General features: G+C 37.9%; 1 protein-coding gene across 1 annotated transcript in view; it reads left to right on the top strand.

Moving 5' to 3' along the window:
* Positions 1-16,262, top strand: part of SERPINI1 (serpin family I member 1) — a 34,955-nt gene extending 18,693 nt beyond the window's left edge. The window contains exons 3-9 of the mRNA XM_072344222.1: positions 537-767; positions 3,128-3,322; positions 4,377-4,581; positions 7,747-7,844; positions 12,735-12,821; positions 13,995-14,084; positions 15,400-16,262. Coding sequence (XP_072200323.1) covers positions 537-767; positions 3,128-3,322; positions 4,377-4,581; positions 7,747-7,844; positions 12,735-12,821; positions 13,995-14,084; positions 15,400-15,476 — 983 coding nt within the window. The 3' untranslated portion in view covers positions 15,477-16,262. The remainder of the gene's footprint in view (positions 1-536; positions 768-3,127; positions 3,323-4,376; positions 4,582-7,746; positions 7,845-12,734; positions 12,822-13,994; positions 14,085-15,399) is intronic.
* The last annotated feature ends 5,612 nt before the right edge of the window (positions 16,263-21,874 follow it).

Raw genomic sequence — 21,874 nt, 5'->3', positions numbered from 1 at the left:
TAGGTTTCTGTGGCATTTAATCTGATGCTGTCACTGCCAAAACTTCTCATTGCCCAAGCAAATGATCCATGCTATATCCTGGGAAATTCTAGACCTGTCTTGGAGTGGGCATCTTTGCAGGGGCCCTAACCATTAGGACTGAGCACCAAGCTCCTGAATTACTCGGTATTTTTTAGAACATTAGATAAATCTGTTGGTTTGTGATGACAAAACATAGAAGTATAACTCATAAGAAGAATCCTTAGTTGCTTGATGTTGAGAGGATTATCACTGATTATCACTAGGTCTGGTGGGGTTCAAATGGCTTATTAACACTGGTAACTATAAGTTGTTGAAAGAATAAGCTCTAAATGTGTTCTGCTTTGCAGATTGTCTTCTCAGATCTGAAGGCATTCAGGTTTCAGACTGCATGTGTTTAACTGTTGGATGTAGAAAAAAAGAATTGGACTTCCTTCTTAAAATGACTGGATTTCCAGTGCAGAACTACAGAGTTGTGTTCTGAAGTGCTCTCACTGAGTTTGTATTTCTTTCCTTAGGTGAAGAGTTTACCTTTTTGAAGGACCTTTCCGATATGGCAACTACTGAAGAAAGTCATTATGTTTTGAATATGGCTAACTCCCTCTATGTTCAGAATGGATTTCATGTCAGTGAAAAATTCTTGCAGTTGGTGAAAAAATACTTTAAAGCTGAAGTAGAAAACATAGATTTCAGCCAGAGCGCAGCTGTAGCTACCCACATCAATAAGTGGGTAGAGAATCATACAAACAGTAAGTTTATGTGGTTTCTATTTCCTGCAGTAAGTGTTTTTATTTCTGGAGTTATGACACTGAGTTTTTACCTTTTCATCTTTTTTGTTTCTCTACTAATAAAGGGAAGTGTAGCATTAATCTTGCCATGGAAAAAATATATTGCTTTCTGAAGAGAAGTAGTGTTCTAAGTAACATTAGCCATTTAATCATATGGTAGGATCTATCTGAATAAATTTTCCAGTGTTACTCCTGTGCAGTACCTATAACATCTATTGGAGGAAGATGTTTTAATGGTAGTCATTTAAAATTTTTAATACTATTTCTCTATTAAGTTACAAAAAGGTATAGGTAAGTGCCATTGTTAAATGCTAAGCACTTTTATACAGAGGGCTTATTGGCCTGTGCTTTGGCCCTCGTGAGGACTGAGGAACTGAGAGGTACAAGTTATGGAGAAATGGAATGCTAATGAATACTAAAGGTTACTTCAAGCACAGTACGAGACCCTGTGATCTAATCTTTCCAATATGTGGTTATGAGATAACATGTTTAGAGAGTATTTGGTTGTAGAAATATTGTCAGAGTTCTGTAACAAAAAAATGCAGTGGAAGGGGAGAAACAAGCACTGAACTACTGATATAAATGTACCTATTTAGATCTGGTTGGTGCAGCACTTCAGGATTCTTTTAAGGAATGAGTACATCACTGTTTTATGTGCATTTAAGGATCCATAATGCTTTACAGGAAATCTGCAGCACTAAAGTTGAAAGACATCTTGCATAATATGTTCAGTGCATTTTAAAAAGCATCTCTAGATTTTTTTCTATGGGGAAAACAGAACTTACTGTGGTAAATTCTACCCTTTATCTCAAGCTACAAAAATAGTGGGAATGGAAGTAATGCAGCTGCTTGTGCAGAGCTTTAGGAAATCACACGTCTGAGGGAAAAGCAAAATTCTCTTTGAAAAAAGCACCCGGATCTCATGCTTAATGCCTGCCACATCTGCTGACCAAGCTCGTAGCCATCACCTTGGAAGGAACTGTTGAGCTAACAAAGGCAGCTGTTGGTCTCTTAGCATTAGGTTGCGATAGTAACAGTCCCTCGGTCTAATCTGTGAGCACTAGATCTCATTCCCTTCTGCCTGCCAGTTCTGACAGAAAGGGCTCATTTTCTCATTAGTTAAGGAGTACAAGACAGTCAGCTTTCCAGTTCCAGCGTGTTTAAAATGATGGGAGGCTCAGAGTAGAAAACATAACTGGACAGAGAAAATTCCTAATGTACATCAGTGTATTAACAAGATGTGACTGAAAAGCTCTAGAGAAAATGATGTACTAAATAATAAAGCTCAAGCATATTGCTTAATTTTTTTTTTTCCCCAACTGTAGAGTAAGTATGGGTCACATCTCATTTCTAACGATGTACTAGTTGGGATGAAGTATGAACAGTGACCTGTAACTAATATTGCCATATGATACACAAATTTCACATCAGTTAGTATGTGTCATGTGGTCCAAAAAGCCGAATCTGTAGTTTAAACAATGCATTACGGGATTAATAACCAGGCTGGGGAATGTTTATTTTTAACACTTCGTACTGCAGTGTCCGTTAAAAATAAATGAATGAGAGAGGCATCTGAAGTGGGCTATAATTTGTCGAGAACACCAACAAATGTGGTCAGCATGACAAATTTAGCAGCCTCAAAATTGTTTTGTTGAAAAGGAATCTGTTTAAGATGAGCTCAAGCAGGTAAGACTGTATTCTTATGTAAATGAGTTATATAGGAATAGGAGTGAAGCAGCTGCCATGCTTAGCTGACATACTTCCCTTGTGTGGAACAGATGCTGGATGTCTCTCTTGTGCTTTTCAAGCGCTAATATCAGTGAACAAATGCTGAGAATCTATACAGATTAGCCTTTACTAATCAGTGAGATACTAGAAATCGAGGGCTTAAAAATTAGCCTAGGTGAAGCTCCAATGGGTATACATTTCAAACATCCACTTCTAATTCTTTTTTGGATCAGAACCAGAATGTAAAGATGATCTGACGTGAAGAGAAATATGCTGAAATGGTTTACAACACCAGTGTAAATAGCTTGACTTCCTTTTCCCCTTGATTTAGTTATGGGATATATTTAAGTAGTGATACAGTAACAGTTAGCTAACATATCCTTGATGGAAAGATTTGCGTGCCTACACTGTGACTTTAGGTTTTCAAAACACTGGTGGTTTAATCAGAGATTTAATAGAACATCTGAATTGGAAATTACATGTTAGTGTAGCTTTTTATTTGTTGCTTTTTTTTTTTTTTTTTTTGAGCTGTTTTGATTTGATTTAATGCTCTGTTTGACATAAAGACTGACAGTTGTGTTTTTTTTCCTTAGACATGATCAAAGATTTTGTGTCATCAAGAGACTTTGGTGCTCTAACTTATTTGGTTCTCGTCAATGCAATCTACTTTAAAGGCAATTGGAAATCACAGTTCAGACCTGAGAATACAAGAACTTTTTCTTTCACTAAGGATGATGAAACTGAAGTGCAGATTCCAATGATGTACCAACAGGGAGAGTTTTATTATGGTGAGTTGGAGATGTAGCAATTTAAATCCAGTATGTCTTTCCTTAATATCTTTGTTGCAGTAGTACCTATTTGTGTTCTTCCACATAGAGCTTTGAGTATGTTTGCCTAGTAGAAGGAGGGGATGCTTGTTTGTTGTGTTTATATAGCATGTGCTTGCACATTGTACCAGGCATCAACATATTTAATGGTTTCGTGATTGCTGCTTAGGTATGTTGTAGTGCCATATGATGAATTTCAGAACATTTGTTTTCTGATCTATTTACAACTATAGAGCTAAATCTGCTTTTCAGTGAAATATTATTCTTGTCCTATGTTAAGTATTAAAAATAATAGGCTGGATATTAGGGAAGGCTTCTTTATTGTGAGGGTGGCTATATGCTGGAGCAGACTTGCAAGGGAGATGGTTGATGCTCCCATGCCCCTCAGTGTTGAGGTGTTTGTATAATGTCCTCAGTGATATTTTCCAATTGGTAGTTCAGTTGTTGTGTTCTGATTTTTTTTTTTTCTTCCTAGATCCCTTCTAACTATTGTATTTTAAATAAAAACAAAGTCTTAATATAAGGATGCTTATCCATTACTGCCCTAATATCCTTAGATGAAATGAATTCTTCATACAGCAGAGCTAATGGTTGTTTTTATCTTGAGCCTGAACTCCAAATGGATTCTACAGTGTCTACTGTTGGCAATATTTTACTGTCTCATTGTTAATAAACTGTCTCTTTCTGGAAGAAAAACTCTGCCCATTTTCATGAAGGTCTTAGCTTTAACAGCTTCTAGACTTTGCTTGCAAATGGAAGTTAGGTGGAAGCTAAGTAACGATTTCAGAGGCACGATTACCTGCAGAATGTGATTGCATAAGCTTACCTTGTTTAGGAAAGGAAATATAAGACTTAAATCTTATGATGAAGGAACTGACTTTTTTTTCTTTACAGAATAGAGGGTCCCTTTTAACTCCTGTACCTAGTCATCATTACCTACCTCTTATCTTTTCTATATCTCCAGTAAAAATGAAAGAACGTACTTCTAATAGCCTTTCCCTGTTTTTTCTTGTAGGAGAGTTCAGTGATGGCTCTAATGAAGCAGGTGGTATCTACCAAGTTCTAGAAATACCATATGAAGGAGATGAAATTAGTATGATGATTGTTCTTTCCAGACAGGAAGTTCCACTGGTCACATTGGAGCCACTTGTCAAAGCCTCATTGATTAATGAATGGGCTAACTCGGTAAAAAAGCAAAAAGTTGAAGTATATTTACCAAGGTGAGAATATGCTGCCATATCATTAAAAGGGGGAAGGCTGTGTTCAGTTGGGATGGAATAGCAGTGTCAGTAAAAACTGGACTCTTGACCAAGTCTGTAGTTATGTAGCACCTACATGAAGGCTGCTGTGACTGGATGATCTGGTGGTATATAGTGCATAATAGTAGTTGTTTGAGCGACAACTGAAAGCTGCTTTCATGTCCCTTCCAGGTATAAGCTCCAGGAAGGAGAATTTCATCAGAAATATATCTACTGAGTGATGGCTCCCTTTTTATTGCTGAACTCATTATGGTTAAGTTCTGTTTAGATAGGAGCCATACGAATATTTCAAGCTTGAATTAACAAAGCTAAAATGTTTCATTTGGGTTCTAATTAGTTTACTGTTTGCTGCTAATTCAGAAAGTTTTAATGGTATATGTAGATACAAACAGTTGAGTATTGAGAGGTAATTTCAATCAACGTCTTTCTTAGATGTTACCAGGGTTGAGCTCATTTTCTTTAGTGGATTTTCATTGGTTTATTTGTAGACATCAGCTGCATGAACTCAAATGCACTGTTACCTTTCCTGGAATTTTCATCTGCCTCTAAATGTGTACCTCATTTGTGTACTACTAAAGGTCTGTAATGTGTAGTTCCATCCAAATGGTCTTCAAAGGCTTCATAATGATTTCATTGATTTTATTTAAACTGTTTATTTAACATGGTAACATACTTCCATAATTACTGAGTTTTCTGTAGTGCTGTGCTACAGCACAAGGCAGCAGGAAAAAAGGAACCCTAGTGAACCCTTCTAGTCACAGAAACTATTCTTGTTTTCATGTGATTTGGAAGTATAGGTTATGTTGCATGTGTAAGGAACAGAGCAAAATCCTTTGAAGGGATGAGAGGCTGCTGCTAAGCTATTTCTCCTTTCACAGTGAAATGTTGTGTGTTACAGATTAACAAAGATCTAACAAAATAAATGAGACTTCCATCCCTTAAGCTTCTCTTTTATAACTGAAGTATTTCACTGCCTCTTTATCAGGTGCTGGTGCTTGATATGTTTCTCCTGTGTTTGAGATGCCTGGAATCTAGAGGTCTATGAAGACTAAGTTTCTGAATGTAGGAAGTTAAAGTATCTCAAGTTAAATACATAAGTACTGTTGGAATGGTTCTGGCCTTAAGTTTTAGTAGGCAGTTTTAGATTTAGCTTTCTTCTTCTCAACCTAAAGCAGAGTTCAGGGTTTTCTGTAGCCAGAATTTCAGACACGAGTTTGTGGCTGAGTCGAGGCTGTTTTTGTGTGGTCATATAACTTATTTATTCTGTACTGAACAATTCCTACCCTAGGCTAGTTTTCATGCCTGTCACATTCATCTAAGAACCTCCAGAAGAATTGCTAAATGCTTTTTGAATTAAGGTTAAGGAAAGGCAAAACAGGTACAATTAGGTTCTGATTACTTTCAGCAATTTCCAGTTACGAGAGCTCTCATGAACTTGAAATACCACACAGTAACAGTGCAATTTCCTTATAAAAATTAGAAAGATTAATTGCATGCTCCCAAGGTGTTGGATTTCCATTAGAGATTCAGAGTGGATCTGCAGGATTTTATCAATGCTCTAAATAAAAACTTCATAAATATTTTATGCTCTGACTCAGGAAGGCATGTTATGAAATGTGGCCTGCAGGCTCTGTCCACTGAGAAACTGAAAACAGCACTGGAATAAAATTAATTTTTTATATCCTGAAAGATGCTATCAAATTATAAAGTGAACATTTTCTAAACTGTAATAGGGCCTGAACACTAGCTGAAAGCACAGTTAATCACAACACTGTAATTTCTGTTTGCATTATCTATGTGCAAATTACTCTTTTTAATAGCAAGGGAGAAATTTGAACAGAATTGTTAAATTATCTTTTTCATTTTCAAATGTTTGCAGTTTAACCCAGTCTAAAATGATCAACGCTCTAATCCAATTTCTTCATAGAATTGAAACAGACCATGAATCTAATATACAAAACTAACAATTTATTTGAAGAACACAAGAGGAGCTACTCTCTAATAACATTGTAACAGATTGCAGATCACCCCTTGAAGGCTGTCCCAGTATGCTTGGTTTTCTTCATTGGCCGTCCTGCTTTACATGACGATCCTTCTTTATCTGAAAGTTTTGTTTCTCTCAAGGAAAAAATTGTCCCTTTTTTACGTTCTTTTGAGTCCTGTTTGATGTGGTCATATCTTGTGGTTCTTGAGATACAGCCACAGAAGAGGAAAAGCTGTGCGCTGTTGCAATACATACGTAGCCAACATCTGCAGCCTGTATTTAGCCCTCATAGAAGGACCTTGCCAGAGAGAACCATAACCTGCCTTGATCTGCCTGGTCAGAACAGCAGTACTGTGGAATTTTTTTCTTGTTTTATTTTCTAGCTATTGAATTATGCAAGCTAGTTCTAGCACCTCGGGACAGCCTTGCTGAAATTCTGTCTGAAAAGTTGAAATTGATGTTAGCTGGCAGCTCTGTATTATAGGTTGCTTATTGGGCTGAAATCGCAATTCAGATCCTTAAGGCCTGTCTTCTAAGTATGAAATTGTTGATTTCTCAAGTGGAGCCATTGCCTTGCTTTGTGTTCTGCAGAATGTAATATATTAGAACCAAACTGAGAATCAGGCATTTTTTTTGCTTTTTCTCACTCAGGACTATTAGTAAGCCTTGAAATTATAGCCTTTGGGATGAGTCACATTAGGTTTTAGTTATACACTTCCCAGTTACACAGAAAAAGTATTCAGATCCTCCTGATTCTGTAGATCTTGAGCACCTAGGGGCTCTACTGGTAACATAGCATTTCAGCAGAGTTGTGTGGCCTCATGCAAGATGAAGCCATCTTTTTTCTTGTCTTAAAGTCTATTAACTAGATTACTTGATACATTTTTAGGTTTTGTATAAAGCTTAAGTGTTGTGTTGTTGTAGCTGTGAACAGTCATTCATTAAGGTAAAGGATAACAGGATAGATTTAGGTTAAATGTAGAGAAAAAATCCTATGCAGTAACAGCTATGCTATACAATGGTTACTGAAGCTCCTATTTCACATTGTCTCTGTATTTCAGTTGTTGTTTCCTGGAAATTTTAGTCCTCTAATAAGTACTGCTTACCTTGATTAGTTTTGTGTTTTTTCTTTCCTTTTTCAGGTTCACAGTAGAGCAAGAAATTGATCTGAAAGATGTATTGAAAGGTCTTGGAATTACAGAAGTGTTCAGCCATAGTGCTGACCTCACTGCCATGTCTGGTAAGAGGAGATATATAAGTACTAAAAACATCCACTTGAGGATAACCAATAAGATCTCCAATGTCTTTTCATTTAAAAGATACCTGCTAGCAAACTTGTGATCTTCTGGGATGTTTTGTGTGATGCAGGGTTGTTGTCTATAGGAGCAGCTGAGGTAGGTGAGCAATCCATTGAAGTGGGAGTATTTTTGACCTGGGAGAGGTCGTTCTAAGATATCATACTTGATCTTAAAAATGTGTGGGAGGCAGATCTGTATTAGAGCAATATGTGACTTCGGTGCCATAATATTAAGTGAGGCTTATGCAACATGATAGTTGTCCTCTTTCTTCTCCAGAGGCCATTTCTTCATGGCATTAAGTACATTAAATACTTATATGACTGGTTATCCCCTAAATACCTTCTGTATGTAGGCGTAACAGGAAAGCATTCTGAAATGGAAACGTGCATGCTGTTTGTCTATTCCAGTAAACTGAACAATTTCATTTTGAAGTTGAAATATCTAATACTTCAGGTGGAAAGCAGGTGTTTAAGCTCTTAATACCTCCTGAAATGTATGGAAGTGTTACAAAAGGTAGCTGTGTTACTGTTGCTCAAGTACTTGTATGTAAAAAAAGAGTACCCATATGAGCAGTATATTTAGCACAGTCTGTCTAGACTTGTGGTGTGACAGACCAGAATATTCTCTATCTAGAAACATGTTACCAGTGTGGGTTGACTGATGTTCTTGTAATTTATGCTTATATACTTACGCTCTGTGTACGTTTCTGCTCTGTGGGTTACTGTCTAATCAACCAGACACTTGCACAGCTGATGGGAAGTAGTTCTTAATTGTCTGTTCCTGGAAGCAATCGTGCTGGTGGATCTTGTTCAGGGTAGTAGTAATGAAGTATAAAATTTGCAGCTGAAGCATTTAGAATTACATCCTTTTCATTTTTGCTAAGCTAGAAACATTGTTCATGGGCTATATGTAGCCTGCTCTGCTATTTTGCTGCATTTCCTTTTCCTGTGAAATTGTAAGGGAAGCTGAAATTAGGTAATGTGAAGAGGGTTTGTGTAAACGAATGATGTTTCCTTAATACATTTTTCTGAAGAATATTAAAAACTTGTTTTTACAAGTAGCTGGATAGCATGTTGGGTAACAAGGAAGCTAGGCCATTAGTTTACATGCAGCTCAGTGTTAGCGCTTTGGGGAACTTGCTATTGTATGAAAGCCTAAATCCAGATTTTTGATTGAGAACACCACTAATTTAGGGAGAAAATAAGGAGTCTTCTGTGAAGTTCTGCTGTATAAAATAATTCTCTTCCCCTTTTCCTGTTGCTGTTGCCTTTGAATTGATGTCAATGGAAGTCTTCTGTGATTACAGCAGCCCTAATCCTGTAATCAGATCCAGGTACAGACTGTTGTCTTCAGTGAAATTCTGTGAGTTCAGTGGCTATAAATGAATTTGGAAGATTATAGAATTTTCCATCTTTAGTATCTTTTACTTTTTACACTCAAATGGAAAAATGGATCCGGATGAGTCAGGTTTACCTCTCAGGATGTCTGGGTTGTGAGCAAAACTGTCAGTTTGTGCAGGTGAGGAGGATGTTCCTGTTTTGACTACCTGGTTTGTAGTATTTGACTCACAGATGTTGTTTCCATCTCTGATTTGATCTTGTGTTCATAGTAATCAAACCTGAAACTCAGCAAGAAACAAATTTTGAAAGAACTTCCAATGTTTGGGATTTTATAACTTGCCCAGACTTGCAGTTTGAGTGTTTTGACACTAAGAATTTCGGCAAGTTTCAGACTGTTGTGCTAAAGGTCAATTTCTCTTCCAAATGATTGTAATATTTTTTGCCTTAACTGACAACTGTTTTTAAGATCAAGGTGACCTGTGTCTCAGTGAGCTGCTAAGTGTTTTTAATGACTGATTTCACAATATTAAATAATTGGAAGAGTACCATCTCAGTAAATAGTTCTTCACGGTCCTGTCTGAGGTAAATGTAATTTTTCTGGGGCATCCTGAGCTAGGAAAGCCAATAAATAAACCTGCATGCTTTTCTTTAAAATGAGACTTGCAGAGCAACCATTTGGCAGCTCTTGAGTAGGAGTTTGCAAGCATATGGAGTGTAGTGACAAATGAAATGTGATGCTAACAGAGTCACGTACATTAGAAATAAGCCTCAGATCACACCTACACATTAATGGCTATCTAGGCAAGGGTTTTGCAGAAAGCCTAAACTCCATGATGCTGAATCTTCACGGGGCTTTTCTGAGTAATAGTTAACAGAACACATTGACCCCTTAGAAAATCTCGTTTCAGAAAAGTTACTGGGTGGGGGGGGAAGATAGGAAATACTCAGGTAAGCTTTATCTCTTCCTCTTTTTAAGGGAAAGACATAAATGTTGTGTGATATTGAGTTCATTCAGTCACTTGATGATCACAAAACACAGTGAAGAGATACTGTCACCTAGTGCTGTCCCTGCTCTCCATATGGAAGCAAACTCACTTCAAGGAGGGAATGTAATAGCAGCAGTATAAAACAAATTGTCTAGAAAAAGGAAACCGGGATGTGAAACTGCTATTTTCACCATCCAAGGACAATAATATCCATCAGGGTGAGAGGCAAGGAATTGGAACCAAATAAAGGTACGCACTTATGGAAACCTTAACCACAGACATTTGGATATGGTTTGAGGTTATGAGATAGGGATTAGAAAGAAGTTGCTTCAGCACAATTAAAACTGTTCACACTACATTGACTAAGGACTTCTTACACCTTCTGTAGATTAGAAACTTGGTTTAGGACATAAGGCATGTGTTGAATGACAGGATGTTTTGCTCTTGAGAGTAAGTTACGCTGTAGTTTTTAACTGAGATGTGTTATTAATGTTTATTTAGTACAAAATAAATCTGGAGATATTTCATCTGTTCTTTAGTGGTGCACTTCTTGTATTCCTGTTAACTGTATATTATTTTTTATACTTAGAACCAGAATACATTTACAACTTGTCTTATTTTAATAGCTGATGGTAAATGTTAGTAATATTTGTGTTGGCTGACTTAGGGCCCAATTTCATTATAGTCAATAAGCTCATTAGATGGAGACTGATCTTTTAAGGTGCTGAGTGTTCAGGCTAGAAATATACTTCAGAGTAACATAATGCTGTGCTATGCAGAATCAAACATACAGGATTAAAATAGGGAGTATTGCTGTGAGTATCACAGGTCACAGGAGCAGGCTGAAGTACTGTGATAAAAATCATGATAGAAGGGCCATGATTAGGGTAAGTGGAGTGTTTCATTATTAAATATCTGTGTTTAAGAAAAGAAGCTCTGAAACAGCATTTTTCTATGAAGGCTGCAGAGTTCTTGTTTTCTTCTGTTAAGTCATATTTAACTCAAATGCTCAATAGAGCTTTGAAATGTTCTCAAGCAAAAATAGCAAAACATAACTACCCTGGAATGAAGAAATGTGCTGAGCTGACCAGTAAACTTACCAGGAACCCTGATAACCTGACATGTTTACAGAATCAGTGCACGTGATGCTAGGCATGCAACTGGGGTAAGGTTTGTATGGGTTTGTCACCCTTTCTGGCTGCTGGTATCTTCTGTACAGCATCACTTCTGTAAATGATCATGCATGTCCTAGGTTTATTGTAAAATACTTCTTGGAAACACAAACCTTAATGATATGTAAGAATGAGAGCTTTGGAGGATGACCATTTAACACTTGATTATGCTGTTTATCCAGTTATTTTTAATAGACAACACTGAAGGTTTAGAAGTGCTGTTAACATTCTTTTCTGGTGGTGTTTTTGTTAATAGCAAGGGATACAAAAGCTGTGGGAATCATTTTGTTGTCAAGATTGAATGTGGGACATGCAAAATCTAAGGCAACAGTGGAAATTTTATTCTAGCTCTCTAAGTAACATTGCTGAAAGCTTGGCTCTGATGCCTAGGATTTCTAGTATTTAGCAGTCTCTTATGGTCTGTTCCAAAGGGGAATCATTTAAGGCTTCTGCTGGCAGGATTTAAGGTCAGCAGAGGAACTGTGAGATCTAGCTTGATTCTGAGTGCATGTAGCAGTAGTGAGATCTGAGGAGAGGCATCTTGAACTGGTGTCTCTTGTGGCTTAGGTTTGTTAGTGTTAGAGATCCTGGCCGCAGCTGTGGATAGCAATTAAAAAAATACGTCCTAATTTTTCCTTCCTTACTCAGCCTTCGGCTGGTGTTTTGGCATTGAATGTTTTGTTAAGGATCAGAAATGCAAAAAAGTATAGCTGTCTCAGTGGGGTGGTTAGATTAGATTTTCATGGTTGGGTGGCTTCCTGTTGAGTGCTTTTATTCCTTTCCAGCTCTTAACTGTGTTCTGTCATTACTGTGGATTTTATGCAGGTACAATAAATGTATATCTAATCCTCATTATGTCTTACTGATGAAACTTAGTCAGACTGATTAAATGATGTTATGTATTGCTTCCTGCAAGCTGCTGACTATTCCAGTAGGTCTGATCAAGGTCTGATCATTTAGATGATGAAGAAAAATAGTGGAGCATCTACTCACTTAAGCAAGTGTAGGCTTGCACCAAAACTAGAAAATGGAGGAAGAAAAATGGAAAACAAGACTGAAAATAACTCAGTTCTGTGGTGAATGCTACTGTACTGATGCTCTAGGTAGTGCCATGCCATTCCAATGCGTATAGTGTATGTAATACACAAAGAAGAGCAGTACAGTCTTGAATGTGGTAACTGGTGCTGTTAGAGGCACTGGCAAAACATGCTTTATGTAAGTCCTTTGCACAAAGCTCTTATCTTCTGTTCTGGCTTGGTGTAGAAGGTGGCTAATAGTGCTAAGGTGCTTGGCTGTAAAACTGCTTGAAATAAATATCTTTTTTTCTTCTCCAGATAACAAAGAACTCTACCTTGCAAAGGCATTTCATAAGGCTTTCCTAGAAGTTAATGAGGAAGGATCAGAAGCTGCTGCTGCCTCAGGTACCTAATTGAAAACAGAATGAAATCTAATGTTGTTCTACGTTAACTGTTTTGCTGAAATTCCAGGAAGCTAAAAAGTATGTAGCATGAAGGGAGCGCCACAACTAAACTGGTTTTCAGAACAGAATTAAGGTAAACTTCTGTAGTGCTTACACATGGTGTGTTTCACAGTTGTGAGGCTCCTGTGGAAAATCTGTTTTGCTTCCGAGTGTCAGGCAGGTACGAACTTTTTGTTCACACAGCTTAAGCACTCCTTAGTTTTGGTGTGCTACTTGAGGATGGTCGAAAGTGTTTGTCCTAACTGTCCTGGATCAGAGCTGCTGCACTTGTATTTTAATAAGCTCATTTGGAGAAGCAAGATTGGAAGTGATAAATGGAAAAACTTAAGTTGGTCATTATTGATGTTAGGAGGCCTGATAGCTGAACTACGTGGTTATCACATGCTTTTCCTGAAATTGTTAGGTTTTGTATCATCAGCTGATTTCTACTTGTACTGGAGGAAAAGATAAATGACTTCCTTGCTCATAAATACCAGTAACTAGCTTGGGTTGTAACATTAAGATGGACAGGGATTGCTGGCATGCACAAGTCTTTACTGTCAGTACAGCGGAACTGTAAAACTAAATGAAACACTGGGAAATAATGCCCTCGAGAAATTCATGTCTTGCCAAATAAAAATAATGAAGAGCCAAATCCTACCTGATTACTATTTAATTTTGCCCTTTCCCTCCGCTTTTTTGAAGACTGAAGGGAAGCTAAAAGCTGCAACATTAGCCCATTTAATTGTTGCATTCCCTGTATGTGTTAAGAGTTATCTTTTCCTATCAAATATCAGCTTGGAGTTGTTAGAAGAGGCCAGCAGCACTGTCCAGCATAATACATTTTATTTCTACGGGGATGCATGATTCATAATTCCTTTTAAGTTTCTTCATCTTAGAAGCTGCTTCCTCAGCCTGGGAAATTGTGTCACTCCATTTTTAATTACTTTAATTTAACCTTAAATATGCTATTACTTTGTAGATCTCATTTTTGGTTAGGTTGTTCATGATATTTCTTGGTTACATTAAGTGCTGGAGTGTAAGACTTCACTGTTCATGAGCTTCAAGTATGTTTCATTAAGAGCAGGGGAGAATGTGTAGTAATACTCAAGTTTCCTGTTCTTTTGTCCTTCAGGAATGATTGCCATAAGCAGAATGGCAGTACTGTATCCTCAAGTTATAGTAGATCATCCATTTTTCTTCCTGGTCAGAAACAGAAGAACAGGTGAGACTTTCAGTCCTCTGTACTTTGCACAGTGTGTTGTTGGGTATGAAAGAAAATTGCATGTTTAGAACAAATTCTCTTCATGTTCTAAGCTTTCTTTCATTTGTCTTGGAGTAAACATTGGAAGACTGGCCCTTTCTATGTCCCCCTAATGTTTCCTTGAGCAAGACACCAAAATCTGGTGTAATTCTGAATAGTACTCGTTCTGTGATTAAGGAACATGAAGGCAAACCCTACCCTTTGCATCAAAATGAGGTGTTATTCCCCTGAATGATCATAATTATTGTGCTCCATAAGCACTTGGCACTTGTACTGAGACCAATAAGCTGTGTTCCCAGTACCAAGTGATTTGCATAATGGACAGAGATTACAGCAATGAATAATTCTGTTGTACTCTTGAAGTGTTCTATGGCAGACAAGAGATGAGAACAGCACTTGCAAAATGGGCAATGATGAAGTAATTCCTTAGTTTCATATTTATCTTAATGATGTGGATGTGGCTGGTATGCAAAATATTGTACAGCCACAGACTATCAGATGGTTCTGTGTTCTGGCATCTTAACTGTTCTACAGACAGGTGAAAAAATTTAATGGCTACCCTTATTCACCATAATATCCTAAGTGCTTGTGATTGGTTATCACTTATAAATAGGTATAGAAATATATAAGTGTGAAAGCTATAAATGGTGGTTAAATAGCTGGGGAGAGTAGTATTTGTATAGAGAACTCTTGTGGATTGCACAATCTGGAATAAACAATAATGAACAAGGATCTAGTAATAATTCTAGTAATGATCAGACTAGTATGGTGGCTTTTCATGCTCACTTAATTCTGTGAGGATTGTTATTCACCAGTTCAGGCTGGAAGGGGTGTAAAGTTGAGAAAGTCTGGTTCAGTTCAGGTCTGGCTTCGGTTAGGCTAGCTGCGTCCTTAGAAACCCTCCCAGTCTAGAGAGCTCTGACTCTACATCAGTGGCAGTATTTCCACAAGGCTTCACCAGAACTATTGGAATTGAAGTGAACCTCCGTTTTGATTTGTGGTGGGTTTTGAATCAAGCCTTTAGAATAACCTGAAGGGTGCTGAAATGCAGGCAGTGTCCACTGTTCTTGTCTGTGTACTATATCACTTCTGAATACAAAGAAGTCCTTTTTCTTTAGTGTTATTGATCCATACAGTTTCACAGGCACCAAATTCTATCACAGATTCCTATAGAAATTCTTTACCACATGGTCAAGAATTCAGTATTCATCAGCTTTTAACTTCAGCATTTCCTTTTAGTTCTAATGACATCTTCCCTTTCTCCCTTTTGCCACAGGTACTGTGTTATTCATGGGGCGGGTAATGCACCCTGAAGCAATGAATACAAGTGGCCATGACTTTGAGGAGCTTTAACTACTGCCAGCTACCAAAATGAGGGGAAAAAAGCACATCAAGTTTGAAGTTTATGTATTTAAGGTTTGCTGTGTTCTCCCCCACCCCCCCAGGATATTGTTTAAAATGCTTTCAGGTCTATGTGCAAGTGTTTCCAGAGGAGAAGTTCACAGTATTAAAATAATGGTTTTGTTTTTGTTACTGTGATTGCCGTGTCCTTAAAATAAAACTGTGTACATGTCGACAACTGTTTCTTGTTTAGTGAATTGTAAAGTAAAAAAAAGTCTTGCAAATCCATAATTCCTGAATTGTTTACAGTGCAGAGACTTACTGGATCGATGAGACAGGAGTACAATGTGCTCAGCTCTGAGTAATCAAATGACAAACCTTCATGATTTATAGTTGAGCTACATCTGGAAAATGTAATCTTGTAATAGTAAACAGACTGCAGTGTGCTGTCTCGAAGTTAATGGGAGAATCTAAACCTAATGGATTCTGTCTGAGAACTGTGGTAGACTGTGTAAACTCCAACATCTGGTTCTAAAATGCTGCTTTTATGAATGCTCCTGCATGCAACTCCGTGATTCACCTTCCGTAAGTGTTGATACCAATAAAGTTTGATCGCATGAGTATTTCAAGCCAGTCAGTGTAGAATAGCTCTGTATGTCCAAATTAAAATAGTTGAACAGTCACATCGTGTGAACATTTTTCTCCCCAAAAGTAGTTGTTCTGCTTTTAACCTGAGCTTTACAGCATCTCACTTCGGTGATTAAGAATGATATTAAACATTTTCTGTATTTTACTTTATTTATGTGTCTGAAGATGTTTAGTTCATACGGAACAGCATAATACTATTTGTTCCCTAAGTTTTTGCGTGTTGACAGAGGAGAATGACATTACAAGTAAATGTTACCTTGTGAACTAATTGTAATTTCCATTTTCAAGTGATCAACAGGCAGGCATATAATTCCATCCCTCACGGTGCTAAACATGAGATGAATAGAAGTTATCAAAAAGGTAAGAGAATAGGAAAAAAGGGTGAAGGAGCTCTTTTGAAACAGCATAAATACAGACTTCTAGATAAGTAGGACTTACTTCAGTCAATAGAAGCTTTGTCTTTTACATTCCATGGGAACATGTATTGGCTAATCGTAACTTTTACTAAGGGGCTTCACTGGTTTGTATTCAGTTCAAAACAGACTAGATACTGCTAACAAAGCTATTCATGCAAGGAGAACTTGCCAGGTTTGACACATTGTTCGCTCTTTTATCCTACTGGTGCAAATCTTCCAGGACAGGCTACAAAGTGATGAATGATCTCTGAGGAAGCTGGTTAAAACTGCCTCAGAGAAAGGGCATTTGAGCACATATCAAGCCTCACCTCCTTGAACTGTTTGGAGCTATAGCACGGATGAAAAATGAAGCTCCGTAATATTACTTCAGGTACTTTGTTGTTTCCTATTACCCATAGTGTATGTTAGTCTTAATTCTGAGATTTTTTTTGTATTGAAATTTAAATTATAATCTTAATACTGTACAGTTGAGAGATATATTTTACACCTGACATTCTCTTTGCCTCCAAAGTAGAAGCGGAACTACTTATACCAAAATGGAGGCCTTGTCTCAGAGTAGGTAAATCCAGCTCCTTTGGTGCAGTTACAGAAGGGCTGGTTCTAAATGTTCTGGTGATACACAGAGAACCATTTAATGCATCTAAAAGTAACCAGTATGCCAAAGATCTCCTACATTTTTGACCTTGTCACGAGCCTGAGTTTCATGTTGTTTCACGTCTTAGCCAATTTTTGTGGTGCTTTTTGAAGCACCTCATTATTATAGAGGAATTTATTGTAGAAAGATGAGAGAAAAGCAGTTAAGTCTCAGTTGAGCTTATTCCTGGAAAATAACACTGAAAGTTCTTCCTGGCCAATTTTGTCATCTTTACGCTAGGTTCTTGCAGTGTAGGTGCTCCTTATCAAGGGAAGACTTTGAAGATAGACTTGATCTGAAGGAAGGACAACTGCCAGTCAGAAGGATATCAGGCAAGTGCATGTAGAGCCCTAAGCAGTTAGTCTGAATCTAGGTACTGATTGGAATGAGACAGTCTCCTGTGCCAAGTCTGAATCTAATTGCCTCAATGGGCATATTAGAAAGCAAGCAGTAACAAGAGTGCAAACACAAGCTATCTCACTTCATATTTGCCTAGTTCTAGCAAAACAGTTATTTCCTGGTTTTTTTGGAAATAAACAAATGTTTTCCAGTAATGTGAATGGGTTTATTACCAAATTATGATGTTTGCAAAGAAAGCAGCTCTCAAACTATACTCTTTTTTCATTGGTATCTTAATTATTGTTGCCAGCCTATTGAGATACATAATGTTCCATTGTGTTTTTAATCTAGATTTTGTATATTCTTTTCAGAGGTACTATTGCTTCTGAGCCAAGACTAGCAACAATTCTTTTTGTCCTAGTAGTTTTATGGTAAGGGGGATTTGTTAGTGTCCCATATGTGAGTTTAGGTGTGTAGTCCTTTAAAAAAGTTTTGTATTTTGTGTTGGGGGTTACATCAGAAAATAAATTCTGCAACTTCATGTGCTGTGTGAGTGACCCATGATACGAGTGTCTGTCTGCATCACAGGGCTGCAGCAGTTCAAGCACAAGATGCAGTTCCCTAATGCTGTCATCTCTCTGCCTCGCATTCCTCTCCTGGAGTGCTGCTGGAAATGCTGTTCAGAGCTTCGGTTGCTTATCATTTTTAGTATTGATGCTATGACTTGTAGCTGGTTAACTATAGTGATAAGGTCATTTAAAGCATGGGATCTTGAGCAGCAAACATTCTTTTTCTGGATTAGTACATCATTTAAACAAAACCTTGACATGTTCTACACAATAGAATGTTAATGTTCTTCCAAGGAGTAATTTTTCACTGTCTTCCCAGAATCTTGATTGAAGTTCTTGTTCATTTTTAAGCATTTAACCCAAACACAACCACCCACTAAGGTTCACAGGAAAAAAACCTGGGATATTATTGAAAATGGCAAACTTGTTGCATAGGGTGTATACATGTGTACTTTGCAATGGAAGCACGGCTTTTATGTTAGATGCAAGTGCTTTTCATCTAATGTAATTCAGCTGCAGACTTTGATATTGCAGTAAGAATCATGTTTTGCATTTAGAACGTGATTCACCCTCCTGCAGTGTTACAGAATTGCACAAGCATGAAACTGGACTTTTATGGGACTGAATGAAGCACGATATTCCTCAAGATCACAGAGTTATACCAGAAATAGAAGTTAGTCAACATTCCTGTGGCTAATTCCTCAATGACGGACAGAAGAAACCACAAGATGTCACTCTATCCTAAGAAGCCAAGAAGTACTTCCTTGTAGGGCAGTAAACCTAGGGGAATATCGAAAAGCTGAGCATCCTGATAAGAGCTGCCTGTGTGTAAGTTCTGGCAAATAAACATGATTTCCTTGTATGTTTGAGGATGTAATTAGACACAGTTGTCTGACATTAATAATTGGAAGTGTAACAACCATTCTGAACTTTTCCTTGTGTCTTGATAACTGATTGCTGGATTAAGTCAATTGTTTCAAGTCTTGGAGTTCTTGGCATTATATTTTTATTCCTAGAGCCATTGAACAGATTCACAAGTTAAATTTAAGTAGACAGTTGAAAGCAGAGAGTCCTGGGAAAACAAAGGGATACTGGTGTTCAGCATTTCAGGCAGTAGCCACCTAGCCCTGTCCAGTACAGGGAGCCCTGAAGAAGAGTCACAACCTACATTTGAGGAGCTCCTTCATATGCTGCTTCTGTATTACTTTACCTGCATTTTCTAGATACACCAATTTGTAAGTGGATTTTATTTGTACTGCCCTAAGAAGCAGCTTTGGTACAAGTTAATTTGAGCTCTCTTAGCCTTGATAATACCTGATTAAAATACACTTCCTTCCATGAATGAGAAGAATAGAGATTACATTATGACAGTTCTCTGACAAGTGACTTCAAAAAGCAGCAGAGAAGGCTATTCTTCAGAAAGGCCATTAACCATCTGGCAGCTCATTTTCTACCCTCCTTCACTGCAAGTATAATAATCTGAAAAGCATTTGAGAAAAAGACAGATCAAAGTCTGCAACTTCCACGTAGCATGTGTCCTGATGACTCAATAAACAAGGGTTTTCAAGTGGGGAGACTTGTTTTACCTTTACATCTCCTTCAGTGCTGTAATGCTGAGCTTATTTAAATTGACTTTTCTAAACTTTTTTGTTAAAGTGAGACTTGGAGGTTATGCATTGTGTGTGTGTGTGTGTGTGTGTTCGCAGTTGGCAGAAATGTATGGAAGACAGCATATGCTAACAGAGAGGAGAAGAGTCAATGACTGTTAGGCTTTTGTGTGTGATGCTGGTGAGTTATCCTGTTGTTACACTAATTGTGCACATTTGTGAACACATTTTCCCTAACACTGGTGGTAGAGGAGCGTAAGATCACAATATTTGCTCTTTTTCACCCCCATCTCAGAATTTACTTTGAACCTTACAGGTTACAGATTTGCTTCCCCTGACTGTTATGTAGGAAAGCACTTTTACAGATAAGATCAAAAATGCACAAGTAGTGCCTATGTCCCTCCTCCCCCTGCTCAGAGGAGCTCGTATTCTTTTTGGCTTACCTTAAGGGCCTGGGCACACCAGAGGGGACCAGAATGAATGTGATGAAGGCATGCAAAGAACTAATCCTTATTTCTTTCTCTTGGAGGGCAGGAAAAAGGTCATGGTGATTTGCACCACTTAATTTTGCTCTAGTGCATAGCTGGATGCTCCAGTCCTCTGACAGGGAGCACATCAGACACAGAATGGTTCTCTGGTCCTTCTGCTTGACTGTAGCCCAAGTGACCTATTCCACAGAAAATAATGGTGCCAGAGTACAGTATAAACCCCATGCTAAATGACCAGCAAGTGAAGTTGGTCCAATGCCCTAGGGCCTGGAAAAGAAGAATCTGCTAGTTTGGCTTGTGGGTTAGGATCCCTGCCTTTTTTAACTCACTGTGTTTTTCTGAGGCTGAAAATGGGAGTGGTATGGTGCTGTGAATTGCAGGTAATCAAGCAAGAAGGAGACCAATATGGAGCTATCTATTGTGCCCCAGGCTGCCATCCAACTCGCTGAATCACCTCTCTGGGCTAAAGTGACAGTGGGTGTGTGGGTAGGAAAATACAGCAAACAATCAAAGCATTTAAAAACAAGTCAACAAATATGAAGCCTTTGAGAGGAGCAGCTGATTTTCTCTGAATGATCCAACATAATTTCCATAATCATAAAGAAATATTTAATCTTGTTTGCTTAAGCCAACCAGTGTTTCACTGTGAGTGTTAATCATCTGGTGTCACACAATAGCACACTAAATGTCGCACATTGAATCACATCTTTTGTAGCATCATTATGGATATTCTGGATGTATTCCACAGCTGTAGAAAGAAGTGTTTCATGCTTTGCTATAGCTGTAGAGCAAGCACAGTCTTACCGCTTTGTTTTACATTCAGTAGATCTACAAAACAGGAAGGACAGCATGTAAAGTAAGGAGGAATACTGTTGAAGCTCAGCTGCTGATCTTCCACAATGAGACTGCAAATAGTCAGGGATCTGAAGGAATAAACAAGTGCAGTAAGATGTTTGCCTGGAGCCGCAACAGCACCATATAATGTTTCCTGCTGAAGACAGAACTTCCTCCCAGTGCAAGCCAAGGAGAAAAGGAATTTCATATTACTCATCTGCTGGAATGTAGCATAGAGTTAGCAGAGCGAGATGAAGTGGAGCAGCTGAAAGGTGAGTTTAGTTTGTTTGAGACCAGTTCAGTGACCAGGCAGGCCTGTGGATGGAAAGTTTACTGATGTAAAGTACTTTACTAGTACCATCATAATTCTTTAAGTAAGCAACAGATTTAGCTTTGCTAAAGTTTAAAGAGATGGATAGTGTATGTATGTAGAGTAAATATGCAATAGGAAGAGAGGGGAAGTGAACCTAAACAAAAGTATAAATTTATCTTCAGAGGTGATTCCGAATGAGAACAGCTAATGCAGTGAGAGACAGCAGATGAAGTCATTTGGTTCCAAAGCCTGAGTGTTGCCTTTACTGGACCCTGCTCAAAGCTAACCTGTTGGCCAGAAAGACTAATTCATATAGATTGTGTGCTGCCCTTATCGGTGATTGCAAGCACGTGCTCTGTGAAGTGCTGCCAACAGACTTGATGTCCTTAAGTCCTAGAACTAGAGTGGAAAGACAGCATTAGGTGAAATGAGGTCATCTTGTCTTTCGAATGTGAGAGCTGAGAACTCTACTGAAGTCAGTAGGTCTGATTTGAATTTGATAATTATATGTGTGATAATTATATGTATGGATTTAAAGTACTTGTTACCATTCGGTGAGGCC

This window comes from Excalfactoria chinensis, chromosome 9, assembly GCF_039878825.1.
Source record: "Excalfactoria chinensis isolate bCotChi1 chromosome 9, bCotChi1.hap2, whole genome shotgun sequence".
In the NCBI taxonomy this organism is placed as follows: Eukaryota; Metazoa; Chordata; class Aves; order Galliformes; family Phasianidae; genus Excalfactoria; species Excalfactoria chinensis.
The sequence above is the reverse complement of the archived record's forward strand: the minus strand, read 5'-3'. Positions and strand labels throughout refer to the sequence as shown.